At 44.1% G+C, this 17,436-nt stretch overlaps 1 protein-coding gene across 1 annotated transcript in view; it reads left to right on the top strand.

Annotated features, from left to right (window-relative positions):
• Positions 1 to 414: 414 nt before the first annotated feature.
• The window catches only part of LOC111164672 (pro-interleukin-16), a 66,624-nt gene continuing 49,602 nt past the window's right edge, over positions 415 to 17,436 (top strand). Inside the window, exon 1 of the mRNA XM_089906222.1 lies at positions 415 to 726. Coding sequence (XP_089762348.1) covers positions 415 to 726 — 312 coding nt within the window. The remainder of the gene's footprint in view (positions 727 to 17,436) is intronic.

Below are 17,436 nucleotides of genomic sequence, written 5' to 3' on the forward strand. Positions count from 1 at the left end.
ATGCTCTTTGTGGCTTTGCATTTGAGCCTCCTTCTCTGTGCCTTGGTGTCCCTGCGTGCAGAAGGAGGTTTGGATAAGAGAAGCTCTGGTCTCCGTGATCCTGGAAGTGGAGGGCGTGGTAAACACTTGGGCTCACTGAACCCCGTGTGGCCGGCACCCTGGAAGGGCCAGTGATACTGAAGGATGATCTCTCCGTCTGTCCTGTCTCACTGGCACTGCACCCGGCACTCGCGGCTCAGTTCCAGGGCTCAGGTCTCTCTCCACTTGTCCACATCAAGTCACATTGCCTCTTCCCATTTTCTCTTTCCTCCAGGGACCCATGAAGTGGTGGCTAAACCCAGTTTGGTCGCCACCCGTCCACCGAGGGCCAGAGATCAGGAAAGGAAGAAGGGCAGCTTTACTTCCTCCCTCAGGATGGAGCCTCACAGCCATTCTGGAAAGAGCAGAAAATCCACAAAATTCTGGTCCATCTCCCGGTCCCTGATCCTGTGTAATGCCAAGACCAGTGACGATGGCTCAAGCCCCGATGAGAGATATCCTGATCCTTTTGAGATTTCCCTGGGCCAGGGCAAGGAGGGACTTTTCCTCTCATCTGTGCAGCTGGCAGACACGTCAGAGGTCGGGCCCGACAGCGTTCCTGATCTCGGGCTGTCCTCCGAGGCCGCTCAACTGCAGGCAGCTGGGAGTGATGGAGGCCAGAACTGTAGGAGGATGCTCTTCATGAAGGTACGCCCAGGATTTGTGGGGCTGGAGGAGCCTGCAGTTGCCTTCCGGTGCTGTGAATGGAAGTCTTCGCGTCTTTTTATTCCAAAGTCAGGAAGGCACAGAGGTCTCATTCTGAACAAGAGCAGGGAAGAAGTTGAGGCAGGGCCCACTGGAATGATGACAAGGAGCACAGCAGTGAATCAGGCTCAGTTGACCTTCCTGCTTGAGACATTCTTTGAGATACTGTGTCAGCCCCAGGCAAACTGAGCCTGGGTTCCTGCTGGAAAATGCCAGGTGCAATACACTGGGAAGGGCTCATCTCCAGACAGACAGTATCCAGCACACCACAGGCAGCTCAGATCGAATCCAGTAGAGAACCTGATAGAAGCTGACTTATAGGGCCCGGACTGAGAAGGAGCTGGAAGGTCGAGCAGGGCAAGGAGTACAGCCTGAGTGAGTTTGCACTTGAATGCTGACCGAGAACGTTCCCCAGGTGCCCCTTGCCAGTTCCAACACAGGTGTGAGTGAGGGCTGGCAGGCAGAGCCGTAAGGGAAGGCGGAGAGGGAAAACTAAGTAGGGTTTGGAGACTTGCCAAAATACAGAATGTTTTCTCTTCTGTTAGACAGTATTTCAATTTTTGTTATTATAGCAAGGTGGAAATTGCAGGGTACTGTGAGATAGAGGCTGATTAAAGAATTTCACTCTCGAATTAGTCTCTATAAGTCCTATGCCCTCAGCCTTCCATCAAAGGCAGGATTTCTCAAGGGTCCAAACAGCCCTGAACCTTGGAGCCAGTGCGGCTCACTCAGGGATGGGCCAGTCCCGAGGGGCTTCTCCCACACCTTACTGCCAAGACCCACTGGGCACCGTCACGTGACTGTCAACAGCAAATAGGGAAGGTGTTCCGGTACCTTTGGAGGAGATGCAGTGCTTTTGCATCCTTCCTTGAGGAAGAAAATCATTGCTTAACACATGAATAGTAAACACCATCATGTAACATTATATAACAGGTTAGCAGGTCCGGCCCAATAATCTCCACACACAAGCAGCTACCTCAAGGGACCCATCCAGCCTAGGGTGCTCCGTCACCCACAAGGTGGCTTCTGTTGAGGTGACCTGAGCTCACCCGATAGGGTAGAAGGAGGGAACAGCAGCTCAGTGGGTTTGGAGGAGCCTGGCCAGGCTCCTGGTTTGCCACCAATGATGTGACCGGTATACAATCCACCAGCTGAGAGTCAGGTTTATTAATGACAATACCAATTTATCCAGGTCAGAGTTCACATAAATGAAATTTAAAAATCGTTTGGAGATTCCAGCGGACTCCAGAACGAACTTTTCACTTGCTTCTATTTAACTGAACAAGCATTTCCTGAGCACCTGTTACGTGCCAGGCACAATAGGGATCCAGCCCCTGCCTTCAAGGAACTTGTCTCAAGTGGAGGAAAAAAAAATACACTCCAACGGGTCTGTTGGAGGCTCAAAAGGAGGCGGCACATCTCTAGGGGTGGGTATCAGTACATTTAGTCAATGTTTACAGAGTACCGACCCGTGTCAGGCACTGTTCTAAGGAGTAAACCAGACTCAGTCCCTGCCCTTGGGCAGCTTTTCTTCTCGTGGGGGGATACAGGTGTTAACAACTTAGCATATGCTATAATATTAAAGAGTGAAGGGCTCTGAAGAAATATTAAGCAGGATAAAGGGATAGAGAGCAATGAGGAGGGGTCGCTGCCCTTTTTGAAAAGGTGATCACGAAGGCTCCTCTAAAGAAGTGACATTTGAGCCATGACTTGAACGAATGAAGCAGAGAAGGGAGTCATATGAACATCGCGGGGGAAGAGCGTTCCGGGCGGAGGGAACAGCATGTGCGAAGACAGGAAGAGAAGAGTGTGCTTGTGGAATGCTGGAGGAGAATAGGGTGCACGGGCGGTTCAGGGAAGGGGAGAGCAGGAGAGGATGGAGTCGGGGTGGTATCCAGGCACCATACGTGGAGTTTTACTCTCAGAAGGATGGGGAAGCCTTGGAAGACGGAGCAGGGGAGTGACCCGATCCTTTTAAGGAGCACTCTGGCTGCTGAGCCGAGAATGGAGCGTAGGGAGGCCGGTTAGCGGAGCTACGACAATAACCGAGGCCGGAAGTGACGTGGCTGGACTGAAAGGGTCATGGGGAAGGCACTGAGGATGCTCAGGGTAGGCATTTATTTTCAAGGCAAAGCCAACGGGATTTGTCGATGGAAGGATGGAGGGGGGGCAGAGGCAGCAAGTTTAACTGCAAGTTCTGACCTGACCTATCCCGGGGAAAGGAGGTGGCCTGTTCTAATATGGGAAATACTCAGGGCTGCAAAAATGATCGGGAAAAGGTGAGATGTTGCCAGAAGGACGCAGGATCTGACAAAGCAGGGGTGGGTGGAAGAGAATCCTAGGTGGAAGGAGCTGTGTGAGCAAAGATGTGGCGGCAGAGGTTTAAAAAATGTTTTCACAGCTCTATCTCATTGTCTCCTTCCTGGGAGGAAGGAAGTCACAGCATTTGCATTTCCGAGGGCGAGGGTGGGCAGTATGGCACAGGGGCTGGCGGCGTGGGCTCATTAGTCTGACTGCTTGGCCTTGAGTCCAGGTTTCCCAGTTGTGTGATCCTGGACAATTCACTTTAACTTTTTCTTTTATATTGGAGTATAGTTGATTAACAGTGCTGTGATATTGATAGTCTCAGGTGTACAGCAAAGTGATTCAGTTATACGTATATATGTGTCTATTCTGTTTCAAATTCTTTTCCCATTTAAGTTGTTACGTAATATTGAGCAGAGTTCCCTGTGCTATACAGTAGGTCCTTGTCGGTCACTTTACCTTTTTGTGTGCCCATTTTCTCATCTATGAAATGGAGAATGTTAATAATGATATATGAGTTTTCTTAGGATAAAGTTATAAGTGTTTACACAAGAAAATCCACAGTGCAGTGCACATAGTAATTGCTTAATAAATACTATTATTATTATTTCTGTTTTAGGATGGGGATGCTGTCACTGAGTAATTAAGTAATTAATGAACTCAACAGCATATATTAAATGTGCCAGGCTGTGGGCAAGACTTGTAGCTTTGCAATGCTCATAGGCTAATGAGGAAGACAGGGATGAAACAGATGATTCCTGTTTCGGGGCGTGGCTACAGGTCTGTAAGGGGAATCGTGGGGGTGCTGAGGAGGAATGTGCTGTTCTATTTGGGGAAGGGCATCCCGGAGGGGGTGAAATCAAGATCTCCAAGTAGACAAGTCCAGATCCTAGCAGTGCGAACAGGCAGAGGGACAGGAAGAAGTCTCAGAGGCTGGAAAGTGCTTTGTTTGCTGAGATGGGGGGGAGGAGTGATGTGCATTTGAGTCAAGTTCGAGGCAGGGATGAACTGGGAAGGCAGATAGGGGTATTGGCCAGCTCTGAACCCAAGATTGTTTTTTTCTTTTTAAGGAGCACAGGTGATCTTTAACTACCCATTAATGAGCTCTAAGCAAGTAAATGTTTCAGTTGTCTGAGCAGGTCCTGTATCAAAAGTGCCAGGGCAGAAAGGCAAAGGTGACAGCTTGTCCCAATATCCTTTTCTGGAGGAGCCTCCGTGTACTCAGTAACACCCCCCTCCCTGTCCCTTCTCGCAGGGACACTCTAGCCCCCGCCTGGCTCCTGCCCTGCACCCAGGCATGACTCAGTTGGCCCAGATGGACTTCTCAGCTTCCAGCAATGCCATAGTTACACTGATTTCAAAACAACATCTGGAAAGAGGCCCTGTGACATCAGCCTCTTCTCTAGAAACGCCTAATATGAAAATTAAAAAAGAGGAAGTTAGATAAACAGCCAACTGAAAAAAAAAGAGCCTTATTGGATGTGTTGTGTTTGGCACAATTAGGACTAAGTAAATCATCACCCAGGGATGTGTCAAAGCTGGGCAGGGGTGTGTGGAATCTGGAGTAAGCGTTTGGATCTGTGCTGTGCATTAAGGGACTGGCAGGGTCCTTTTTCAGGAGGAGCTTCCAGACCCCTGGGGAAGAATGTTCAAAGCCAGATTCCCCAACCTAATAAACAAAAACGCAATGTATCAGACCTAGGCTTTTCAAAGGAGGGAATGCACAGACTCCTTGGCTACTCCAGACCCACTGACTTTTTCCAAATGGCAAGAGTATTTTTTTTTTTACATCTTTATTGGAGTATAATTGCTTTACAATGGTGTGTTAGTTTCTGCTTTATAATGAAGTGAATCAGTTATACATATACATATGTTCCCATCTCTCTTCCCTCTTGCGTCTCCCTCCCTCCCACCCTCCTTATCCCACCCCTCCAGGCGGTCACAAAGCACCGAGCTGATCTCCCTGTGCTATGCAGTTGCTTCCCACTAGCTATCTACCTTACGTTTGGTAGTGTATATATGTCCATGCCTCTCTCTCGCTTTTTCACAGCTTACCCTTCCCCTCCCCATATCCTCAAGTCCATTCTCTACTAGGTCTGTGTCTTTATTCCTGTCTTACCCCTAGGTTCTTCATGACATTTTTTTTTCTTAAATTCCACATATATGTGTTAGCATACGGTATTTGTCTTTCTCTTTCTGACTTACTTCACTCTGTATGACGGACTCTAGGTCTATCCACCTCATTACAAATAGCTCAATTGCATTTCTTTTTATGGCTGAGTAATATTCCATGGTATATATGTGCCACATCTTCTTTATCCATTCATCTGATGATGGACACTTAGGTTGTTTCCATCTCCGGGCTATAGTAAACAGAGCTGCCATGAACATTTTGGTACATGACTTTCTGAGTTATGGTTTTCTCAGGGTATATGCCCAGTAGTGGGATTGCTGGGTCATATGGTAGTTCTATTTGTAGTTTTTTAAGGAACCTCCATACTGTTCTCCACAGTGGCTGTATCAATTTACATTCCCACCAACAGTGCAAGAGGGCTCCCTTTTCTCCACACCCACCCTCTCCAGCATTTATTGTTTCTAGATTTTTTGATGATGGCCATTCTGACTGGTGGGAGATGATATCTCATTGTAGTCTTGATTTGCATTTCTCTAATGATTAATGAAGTTGAGCATTTTTTCATGTGCTTGTTGGCAGTCTGTATATCTTCTTTGGAGAAATGTCTATTTAGGTCTTCTGCCCATTTTTGGATTGGGTTGTTTGTTTTTTTGTTATTGAGCTGCATGAGCTGCTTGTAAATTTTGGAGATTAATTCTTTGTCAGTTGCTTTATTTACAAATATTTCCTCCCATTCTGAGGGCTGTCTTTTGGTCTTGTTTATTGTTTCCTTTGCTGTGCAAAAGCTTTGAAGTTTCATTAGGTCCCATTTGTTTATTTTTGTTTTTGTTTCCATTTCTCTAGGAGGTGGGTCAAAAAGGACCTTGCTGTGATGTATGTCATAGAGTGTTCTGCCTATGTTTTCCTCTAAGAGTTTGATAGTTTCTGGCTTTACATTTAGGTCTTTAATCCATTTTGAGCTTATTTTTGTGTAAAGTGTTAGGGAGTGATCTAATCTCTTACTTTTACATGTACCTGTCCAGTTTTCCCAGCACCACTTATTGAAGAGGCTGTCCTTTCTCCACTGTACATTCCTGCCTCCTTTATCAAAGATAAGGTGACCATATGTGCGTGGGTTTACCACTGGGCTTTCTATCCTGTTCCATTGATCTATCTTTCTGTTTTTGTGCCAGTACCATACTGTCTTGATTACTGTAGCTTTGTAGTACAGTCTGAAGTCAGGGAGCCTGATTCCTCCAGCTCAGTTTTTCGTTCTCAAGATGGCTTTGGCTATTCAGGGTCTTTTGTGTTTCCATACAAACTGTGAAATTTTTTGTTCTAGTTCTGTGAAAAATGCCAGTGGTAGTTTGATAGGGATTGCAGTGAATCTGTAGATTGCTTTGGGTAGTAGAGTCATTTTCACAATGTTGATTTTTCCAATCCAAGAACATGGTATATCTCTCCATCTATTTGTATCATCTTTAATTTCTTTCATCAGTGTCTTATAATTTTCTACATACAGGTCTTTTGTCTCCTTAGGTAGGTTTATTCCTAGATATTTTATTCTTTTTGTTGCAGTGGTAAATGGGAGTGTTTTCTTGATTTCACTTTCAGATTTTTCATCATTAGTGTATAGGAATGCCAGAGATTTCTGTGCATTAATTTTGTATCCTGCTACTTTACCAAATTCATTGATTAGCTCTAGTAGTTTTCTGGTAGCATCTTTAGGATTCTCTATGTATAGTATCATGACATCTGCAAACAGTGACAGCTTTACTTCTTCTTTTCCAATTTGGATTCCTTTTATTTCCTTTTCTTCATTGATTGCTGTGGCTAAAACTTCCAAAACTATGTTGAATAAGAGTGGTGAGAGTGTGCAACCTTGTCTTGTTCCTGATCTTAGTGGAAATGCTTTCAGTTTTTCACCATTGAGGACGATGTTGGCTGTGGGTTTGTCATATATGGCCTTTGTCATGTTGAGGAAAGTTCCCTCTGTGCCTACTTTCTGCAGGGTTTTTATCATAAATGGGTGTTGAATTTTGTCGAAAGCTTTCTCTGCATCTATTGAGATGATCATATGGTTTTTCTCCTTCAATTTGTTAATATGGTTTATCACATTGATTGTGTATATTGATGAATCCTTGCATTCCTGGAATAAACCCCACTTGATCATGGTGTAATATCCTCTTGAAGTGTTGTTGGATTCTGTTTGCTAGTATTTTGTTGAGGATTTTTGCATCTGTGTTCATCAGTGATATTGGCCTGTAGTTTTCTTTCTTTGTGACATCCTTGTCTGGTTTTGATATCAAGGTGATGGTGGCCTCGTAGAATGAGTTTGGGAGTGTTCCTCCCTCTGCTATATTTTGGAAGAGTTTGAGAAGGACAGGTGTTAGCTCCTCTCTAAATGTTTGATAGAATTCGCCTGTGAAGCCATCTGGTCCTGGGCTTTTGTTTGTTGGAAGATTTTTAATCACAGTTTCAATTTCAGTGCTTGTGATTGGTCTGTTCATATTTTCTATTTCTTCCTGATTCAGTCTTGGCAGGTTGTGCATTTCTAAGAATTTCTCCATTTCTTCCAGGTTGCCCATTTTATTGGCATAGAGTTGCTTGTAGTAATCGCTCATGATCTTTTGTATTTCTGCAGTGTCAGTTGTTACTTCTCCTTTTTCATTTCTAATTCTATTGATTTGAGTCTTCTCTCTTTTTTTCTTGAGGAGTCTGGCTAATGGTTTATCAATTTTGTTTATCTTCTCAAAGAACCATCTTTTAGTTTTATTGATCTTTGCTATCATTTCCTTCATTTCTTTTTCATTTATTTCTGATCTGATTTTTATGATTTCTTTTCTTCTGCTAACTTTGGGGGTTTTTTGTTCTTCTTTCTCTAATTGCTTTAGGTGCAAGGTTAGGTTGTTTATTCGAGATGTTTCCTGTTTCTTAAGGTAGGATTGTATTGCTATAAACTTCCCTCTTAGAATGGCTTTTGCTGCATCTCATAGATTTTGGGTTGTCGTGTCTCCATTGTCATTTGTTTCTAGGTATTTTTTTATTTCCTCTTTGATTTCTTCAGTGATCACTTCGTTATTAAGTAGTTTATTGTTTGGCCTCCATATGTTTGTATTTTTTACAGATCTTTTCCTGTAATTGATATCTAGTCTCATAGTGTTGTGGTCAGAAAAGATACTTGAAACAATTTCAATTTTCTTAAATTTACCAAGGCTTGACTTGTGACCCAAGATATGATCTATCCTGGAGAATGTTCCATGAGCACTTGAGAAAAATGTATATTCTGTTGTTTTTGGATGGAATGTCCTATAAAAGTCAATTAAGTCCATCTTGTTTAATGTATCATTTAAAGCTTGTGTTTCCTTATTTATTTTCATTTTGGATGATCTGTCCATTGGTGAAAGTGGGGTGTTAAAGTCCCCTACTATGAATGTGTTACTGTCGATTTCCCCTTTTATGGCTGTTAGTATTTGCCTTATGTATTGAGGTGCTCCTATGTTGGGTGCATAAATATTTACAATTGTTATATCTTCTTCTTGGATCAATCCCTTGATCATTGTGTAGTGTCCTTCTTTGTCTCTTCTAATAGTCTTTATTTTAAAGTCTATTTTGTCTGATATGAGAATTGCTACTCCAGCTTTCTTTTGGTTTCCATTTGCATGAAATATCTTTTTCCATCCCCTTACTTTCAGTCTGTATGTGTCTCTAGGTCTGAAGTGGGTCTCTTGTAGACAGCAAATATATGGGTCTTGTTTTTGTATCCATTCAGCCAATCTGTGTCTTTTGGTGGGAGCATTTAGTCCATTTACATTTAAGGTAATTATCGATATGTATGTTCCTATTTCCTTTTTCTTAATTGTTTTGGGTTCGTCTTTTCCTTCTTTTGTGCTTCTTGCCTAGAGAAGTTCCTTTAGCAGTTGTTGTAAAGCTGGTTTGGTGGTGCTGAACTCTCTCAGCTTTTGCTTGTCTGTAAAGGTTTTAATTGCTCCATCAAATCTGAATGAGATCCTTGCTGGGTAGAGTAATCTTGGTTGCATGTTTTTCTCCTTCATCACTTTAAATATGTCCTGCCAGTGCCTTCTGGCTTGCAGAGTTTCTGCTGAAAGATCAGCTGTTAACCTTATGGGGATTCCCTTGTGTGTTATTTGTTGTTTTTCCCTTGCTGTTTTTAATATGTTTTCTTTGTATTTAATTTTTGACAGTTTGAGTAATATGTGTCTTGATGTATTTCTCCTTGGATTTCTCCTGTATGGGACTCTCTGTGCTTCCTGGACTTGATTAACTATTTCCTTTCCCATATTAGGGAAGTTTTCAACTATAATCTCTTCAAATATCTTCTCAGTCCCTTTCTTTTTCTCTTCTTCTGGAACCCCTATAATTCGAATGTTGGTGCATTTAATGTTGTCCCAGAGGTCTCTGAGACTGTCCTCAGTTCTTTTCATTTCTTTTTCTTTATTCTGCTCTGCAGTAGTTATTTCCACTCTTTTATCTTCCAGGTCACTTATCCATTCTTCTGCCTCAGTTATTCTGCTACTGATCCCATCTAGAGTATTTTTAATTTTATTTATTGTGTTGTTCATCCTTGTTTGTTTCATCTTTAGTTCTTCTAGGTCCTTGTTAAATGTTTCTTGCATTTTGTCCATTCTATTTCCAAGATTTTGGATCATCTTTACTATCATTATTCTGAAATCTTTTTCAGGTAGACTGCCTAATTCCTCTTCATTTGTTAGGTCTGGTGGGTTTTTATCTTGCTCCTTCATCTGCTGTGTGTTTTTCTGTCTTCTCATTTTGCTTATTTTACTGTGTTTGGAGTCTCCTTTTTGCAGGCTGCAGGCTCGTAGTTCCCGTTGTTTTTGGTGTCTGTCCTCAGTGGCTAAGGTTGGTTCAGTGGGTTGTGTAGGCTTCCTGGTGGAAGGGACTAGTGCCTGTGTTCTGGTGGATGAGGCTGGATCTTGTCTTTCTGGTGGGCAGGTCCACGTCTGGTGGTGTGTTTTGGGGTGTCTGTGGACTTATTATGATTTTAGGCAGCCTCTCTGCTAATGGGTGGGGTTGTGTTCCTGTCTTGCTAGTTGTTTGGCATAGGATGTCCAGCACTGTAGCTTGCTGGTCGTTGAGTGAAGCTGGGTGCTGGTGTTGAGATGGAGATCTCTGGGAGATTTTCGCCGTTTGATATTATGTGGAGCTGAGAGGTCTCTTGTGGACCAGTGTCCTGAAGTTGGCTCTCCCACCTCAGAAGCACAGCACTGACTCCTGGCTGCAGCATCAAGAGCATTTCATCCACACGGCTCAGAATAAAAGGGAGAAAAAGTAGAAAGAAAGAATTAGTAGAAGAAGAAAGAAAGAAAGGAAGGAAGGAGGGAGGGACGAGGAAGGAAGGAAGGAGGGAAGGAAGGAAAAAAAGAAAGAAAGAAGATAAAGTAAAATAAAATAAAGTAAGATAAAATATAATAAAGTTATTAAAATAAAAAAAATTAAGAAAAAAATTTAAAAAACAACAACAACAAAAAAACGGATGGATAGAACCCTAGGACAAATGGTGGAAGCACAGCTATACAGCATAAATCTTGCTCTCAAAGTCCACCTCCTCAATTTGGGATGATTCGTTGTCTATTCATGTATGCCCCAGACATCAAGTTGATTGTGGAGCTTTAATCCGCTGCTTCTGAGGCTGCTGGGAGATATTTCCCTTCCTCTTCTTTGTTCTCACAGCTCCCAGGGACTCAGCTTTGGATTTGGCCCCGCCTCTGCGTGTAGGTCGCCGGAGGGCGTCTGTTCTTCGCTCAGACAGGACGGGGTTAAAGGAGCCGCTGATTCGGGGGCTCTGGCTCACTCAGGCCGGGGGGGAGGGAGGGGCACGGAGTGCGGGGCGGGCCTGCGGCGGGAGAGGCCGTCGTGACGTTACACCAGCCTGAGGCACGCCGTGCGTTCTTCCGGGGGAGTTGTCCCTGGATTCCGGGACCCTGGCAGTGGCGGGCTGGACAGGCTCCCCAGAAGGGGGGTGTGGATAGTGACCTGTGCTCGCACACAGGCTTCTTGGTGGCGGCAGCAGCAGCCTTAGCGTCTCATGCCCGTCTCTGGGGTCCGCGCTGATAGCCGCGGCTCGCGCCCGTCTCTGGAGCTCCTTTAAGCAGCGCTCTTAATCCCCTCTCCTCGCGCACCAGGAAACAAAGAGGGAAGAAAAAGTCTCTTGCCTCTTCGCCAGGTCCAGACTTTTCCCCGGACTCCCTCTCGGCTAGCCGTGGCGCACTAACCCCTTCAGGCTGTGTTCACGCCGCCAACCCCATTCCTCTCCCTGCGCTCCGACCGAAGCCCGAGCCTCAACTCCCAGCCCCGCCCGCCCCGGCTGGTGAGCAGACAAGCTTCTCCGGCTGGTGAGTGCCGGTCGGCCCTGATCCTCTGTGTGGGAATCTCTCCGCTTTGCCCTCTGCACCCCTGTTGCTGCGCTCTCCGCCGTGGCACCGAAGCTTTCCCCCTCCACCACCCGCAGTCTCCGCCCGCGAAGGGGCTTCCTAGTGTGTGGAAAGCTTTCCTCCTTCACAGCTCCCTCCCACTGGTGCAGGTCCCGTCCCTAACCTTTTGTCTCTGTTTATTCTTTTTTCTTTTGCCCTACCCAGGTACGTGGGGGGTTTCTTGCCTTTTGGGAGGTCTGAGGTCTTCTGTCAGCGTTCAGTAGGTGTTCTGTAGGAGTTGTTCCACGTGTAGATGTATTTCTGGTATATCTGTGGGGAGGAAGGGGATCTCCGCGTCTTACCCTGCCGCCATCTTCCCGGAAGCCCCTGGCAAGAGTATTTTTAAATGCCCTTTAAGTAGGATGTTGAGGCAAAGGGAAGGGAGCCCACTCAGGTGGGACTGAAGCTTACCTAAACCACCTTCTCTTTCCTCTCTCTTCTCCTTTCTCCTTCATCCCTTTCCTTCTGTTTCTCAAACATTGGCAAAGCACCTGCTACGAGCTCTCCTCTGGGGATAGAGAAACACATTTGATACTATTCCTTCCCTCAGATTGCTTGCAGGTGTGAACATAATCAATCCTGTTCCTTGTCCCCTCCCCTAAGCTATGGCTCTGCTGGTTCAGTTTTCTTATGGAAAGGGTCCCAGGTAGGGGATGAGTAGTTGGGGAATTACATCCTCAAGGGAGCCTTCAAGGTTACCTTTCATTTTCCCAGAGCGTTCTACAGTCATAGGATTTATGTCCTTCATTATGGAACCTCCCTAGAGGCGAATGGGCCCAGGTCAATCACTGTGACATCTAAGCAATCTCAAAACAAGAGAATGGCTTAGGTCAAGCTGACCTAAGGGACCTGCTTGTCCCTCCAGGAGGCTCAGCATGTGTGGACGAATGCTGTAGGCAGTGCTTCCTTGGAGGGAGCCAGAGTGGTGGGGTGTGCAGGTAGGATTGGGGCAAAAAATGCAGAGGGGGACAGTGGAGGGAGGGGAGAGAGAGGAGGTGGTGGGAATGGGAGATAGATACCACTTCTGCATCCCACAAGTCGAGCTTGACTCCAGATTTACTAGGGGTCCTTTTAAAGAAATTTTTTGTCTATTGCAAGGTCATAAAGATATTCCCCCGTGATGCTTCTAGAGGCTTTGTTGTTTTATCTTTCACATTTAGATCTTTAATTCATATGAAGCCGATTTTTGTATACCTTGTGTACACATTAAAAAATTTTTTTCCTATATGGATATCCAATTGATCCAGCACTATTTTTTGAAAAGCCCGTCCTTGCCCCACTGTACAACAATGTCATCATTTTTATAAGTCAAGAACTATATCTATTTCTGGCCTCTCCATTCTAAGTATTTTTTCTTTTTCCTTTCACTGATATCACACAATTTTAATGATGATACTTTTAGAACAAGTTTTTTGATATCTGGTAATACAAGTCCTCTAGCTTTGTTTTACAAACTAGAGTTGATAATTCTGGTGGGCTTTTTACTGGAATTGCAAACTAGAGTTGATACTTCTGGTGGGCTTTTTACCCTAATCCTCCTATAGATTTATTTGAAAAAAACTGACATTTTTACAATATTGAATTTTCCAATCTGCTGACATGATGTATTTCTTCAAAGTTTGGCTGCATTTTTTTTGGTTTTCAGCATATGCAATTTTTTTTTTTTTGCCATTTTTGAATAATCATAGCTCTATTTCTTCCTTCTAATTTTTTTTTTTTTTTTTTTTTTTTTTTTTTTGCGGTCCGCGGGCCTCTCACTGTTGTGGCCTCTCCCGTTGCGGAGCAAAGGCTCCGGACACGCAGGCTCAACGGCCATGGCTCACGGGCCCAGCCGCTCTGCGGCATGTGGGATCTTCCCGGACCGGGGCACGAACCCGTGTCCCCTGCATCGGCAGGCGGACCCTCAACCACTGCGCCACCAGGGAAGCCCTGCTTTATATATTTTGAAGTTATATTTTTGCTGTGCATACACATTTAGCATTTAAAAATATTTTCCTGGTGGATTAACACCTTTATAATTTTGGAATAGTCCTCTTTAGTCTGTCAATTACTTTTGCAGGAAAATGATCTGATATTAGTATAGCTTAGCCTACTGTCTTTTGGTTAGTGTTTGCATTGCATATCTTTTTTATCTACAACCTGTGTTCACCTATATAAGGAATATTTCATGTAAACAGCATGTAATTAGGTTATTTTTCTTCCATCTTACAACCTTTATCTTATAATAGTGAGTATTGATACCATTTACATGTAATGTCATTGCAGATGAGCTTGGGTCTATATCTACTCTCTTAATTTTTGGTTTCTAGCTGTCCTCAAAGTTTTACATTTGTTTTTTTTTATTCATCTCTTCTTGCCCTCTTTTAGATTAATACATTTTTTTTACTACTCCATTTGCCCTTCTTTTAGCTTCTTAGTTATACATTTTTTACTATTTTTTAACCATTAAAATATACAACCTATGTTCTTAATGATTTAGAGTCTCCTATAAATTTGTACTCTTACCAGTTCTCAGACAATACTTAGACCTTAGACACACAGCTCCATTTATATGTCCCACTTTTTTTTGGATATTATCGTCATGCATCTCAAGTCTACAAATATTTAAAACTCAAGACCTGATAATTATTATTGTTCTGTAGAGTCAGTATTCATTTCCATTAATTCACATGTTTACCGGTTCCATCATTCTTCATTCATTCCTGCATTTCTGTGCCTCTCATTGTGATCACTTTCCTTCTGCCTGAAGCAGGTCTGCCTCTAAGATGGGCAGGATCTGGGACAAGAGAGCCAATGGAGATCTATATGCCAAATATCTCCATGTTTAAAAGTTATAAATCAAGGTAAAAATATGTTTAAAAATATACGTTCTGTCCTCCTCCCTTGACAAACATACCTTCATAAGTACTTGGACAGCCAAGTTCAAGTAAGTTCTTGGATTTCTCAGCATTTTGCACTGGAATGTGGTGGCACAGGGAGAGCCTTTTCTTGGCTCTCGGCCACCGTCCATGTTCCCCTTCTTCTACTACCCACAGCACGGTCCAGTACCACAAGAGGTCTTACCTGCAAGAATGTGGACACCTGCAATTCTCTAATCATCACCACCCCCCCACTCCAGCAAACAGCCACCCTGGCACCCCTCCAGCCTAGAGCTGTACATGTGAGTGGTGTGATTTGCTCTTGATCAGATAGACCCAGGGGAGAGAGACAGGTTGCGGGCGCAAGGTCCTTTGATGCAATCTGATGCCTCCCACCTCATTTGTTTCTCAGTTTCTCTCTAGCTAAATATTAGCAGATCACCAAGAAGGCCTGAAGCCAGTGTTTATCTACCCTGGAGCTGGCGCTCTTTTTATGGCACTGGATGAGATTGGGTACTGGTACATAGTAGTGGCTCTATAAATATTTGTGGGAAGAACGGTTGTTGCATAAATGTGTATAATGAGGCCACCCTTAAGGCCTAGAGTCTATTGACATAGCCTGAGCTGGCATTGGTGTTTTTGAGCCAACACATGGGTTTACATTGGACATTGCTTTGGGCATTCCCATTGGAGTCACTGGACACTCGATCTGGGGGTCTGGAGTCACTGGACACTCGATCTGGGAATAGGAGAGCAGCAGATGAGGCCAGATGTGTGGGAGGGCCTCCCTCTGGGGCTGCCTTCCTAAAAGGATACAGAATGCTTTGATCCACATGGGAATGGCCTCTGTAGTGTGGAAACCCCTGCTTTTCTTTACAAATTCAGATCATCGGTTAGGCAAAGTCACCACTCATGCAGAGTGACTCAGGATATGATGAGGTCAGATCAACCGTCTGAATCTCTGGCATGTGCTGTTGCGGGGAGAGAGGGTGGTTGAGGCCCTCTGTGAGCAGACAAGTTTCTTCGTCTTGCTGCCTGCGAGCAGCTCAGCCTGTGGCTTTGAGGCCCAGCCTTCCTTGGCAAGTGGGAAACCCAATCCTTTGGCCGCTTGCCTCTTCCTGCCACAGAAGAGCAGCTTGTGGAGGCTGAGAACAGCCCCTGAGAGGGAAGCTTGGGACTCCAGGACTCCCACGGAGTAGCCACATCCCCTGTGTGTGGGGAGGGAGCCTAGGGTGGTCCACGTGCAGGAAACTGGAGGGCCGGCCCACAGGTACGATTAAGGAGCACTTGCTGTCTTCCAGACGTCACTTCACGTGATTTCTAGTTGCTCTTTCCGTAGTCAAAGGCATTTGGAAATACTTGCTTGGAAGCTGGTCTTCTGAACCTCACTGGTTCTGACAGGACACCATTTGGTTAGGGAAGGGAGGTTTGGTGGAGAGAAGCAGGAGGAGAAGGGAAACTGGGAAGAAGTAGTAAACCATCTACCTTTCCTACTCTTGTTTTTCAGTATGGCCCTTCATATGTACATTACAGGCCACCTAAGGCTTCTCCCTATCCTTTGCATCCATCCCACTAGTTACTATCTCCAGGCTTCTGCCCTTGATGACCCCGCTGCTTGGAATACCTTCTGCTTGGAATAACTTCTTGACTCTTGTCTTCATGAATCCATGTCTTAGTCATCCATTAAGGCTCAGCATCAATAGAATATCGGTCACGAAGCTTTTCCCGATCCTTCCTTTATTCTTTAGTTTCCACTATCCCTACTTGAAACAACCTTCTCCCTCTGGATTTCTAGGCCATGCTGTGCCTCCTTATTTTACTACAGTAACTTATGACAGAAACACAAACGTATGTGTTCCCATTGAAGAATGAATTCTGGGTAGTAGTCACAGGAGAATGTCTGAAAAAATGTTAAAACCTGTGTGAGTTTCCATCACATGGATGTATCATAATTTATTATTTTACGATCTTAAAAATATTTTGTCAAATACTGAGAATATACAAATGAATTTATAAAATGTATATGCGCTCTAAAAAATAAAGTTGCCCTAAATACCTCTCTATCAATCATCAAGTTGAAGGAACAAAACTTACCATGAACTTTGTGGTCCCTTGAGTGCCCCTACCTGTTGCCATCCCATTCCCACTCTTAAAGAGGTAACCACTATCCTTAATTGTGGGGCTCTCATTCCCCGGCTTTTCTTTAGAGTGTACCCTATCTGTTTATATTCCTGAATGATGTATTCTCTAGTTGTAGCTACTTTTTGTGTGTGTGTGTGTGTGTGCGGTATGCGGGCCTCTCACTGTTGTGGCTTCTCCCGTTGTGGAGCAAAGGCTCCGGACGCGCAGGCTTAGTGGCCATGGCTCACGGGCCCAGCCGCTCCGCAGCATGTGGGCTCTTCCCGGACCGGGGCACGAACCCGCGTCCCCTGCATCAGCAGGCGGACTCTCAACCACTGCGCCACCAGGGAAGCCCATAGTTCTAGCTACTTTTGATTAATCTTTTCATATCTTTTTAAAATCCTTTTACTTTTGACCTTCCTATGTCATTATTTTCAAGTGGACAGCATGTAGTTGGGTCATTTTAAACTTTTGTCTACTCTGTCAGTCTATTTTGGATGTATTTAGATTGTTTACATTTAAAGAAAAATCAGTGTGTTTAAATCATTTACATTTCAAGTAATGATTAATATGTTAAGGCTTAAGTCTGCCACCTTATTATTTGTTTTCTGTTTGTTTCCTCTATTTCTTGTTCCTTCGTTGCTTTTCTCTTGCCTTCCTGTGGATTACTGGAACATTTTTCAGAGTTCTGTCTGGATTTATTTACAATATTCTTGAGTATATAACTATTTATAATTTTCATAGAGGTTGCTGTGTTATCGTATTGCTATGTATTGCCATATTGGTACAAGTGTTTTGCTATTTT

This window comes from Delphinapterus leucas, chromosome 2 (assembly GCF_059928025.1).
Source record: "Delphinapterus leucas isolate spDelLeu-1000000601 "Yukka" chromosome 2, BTC_Dleu_Yukka2, whole genome shotgun sequence".
NCBI lineage: Eukaryota > Metazoa > Chordata > Mammalia > Artiodactyla > Monodontidae > Delphinapterus > Delphinapterus leucas.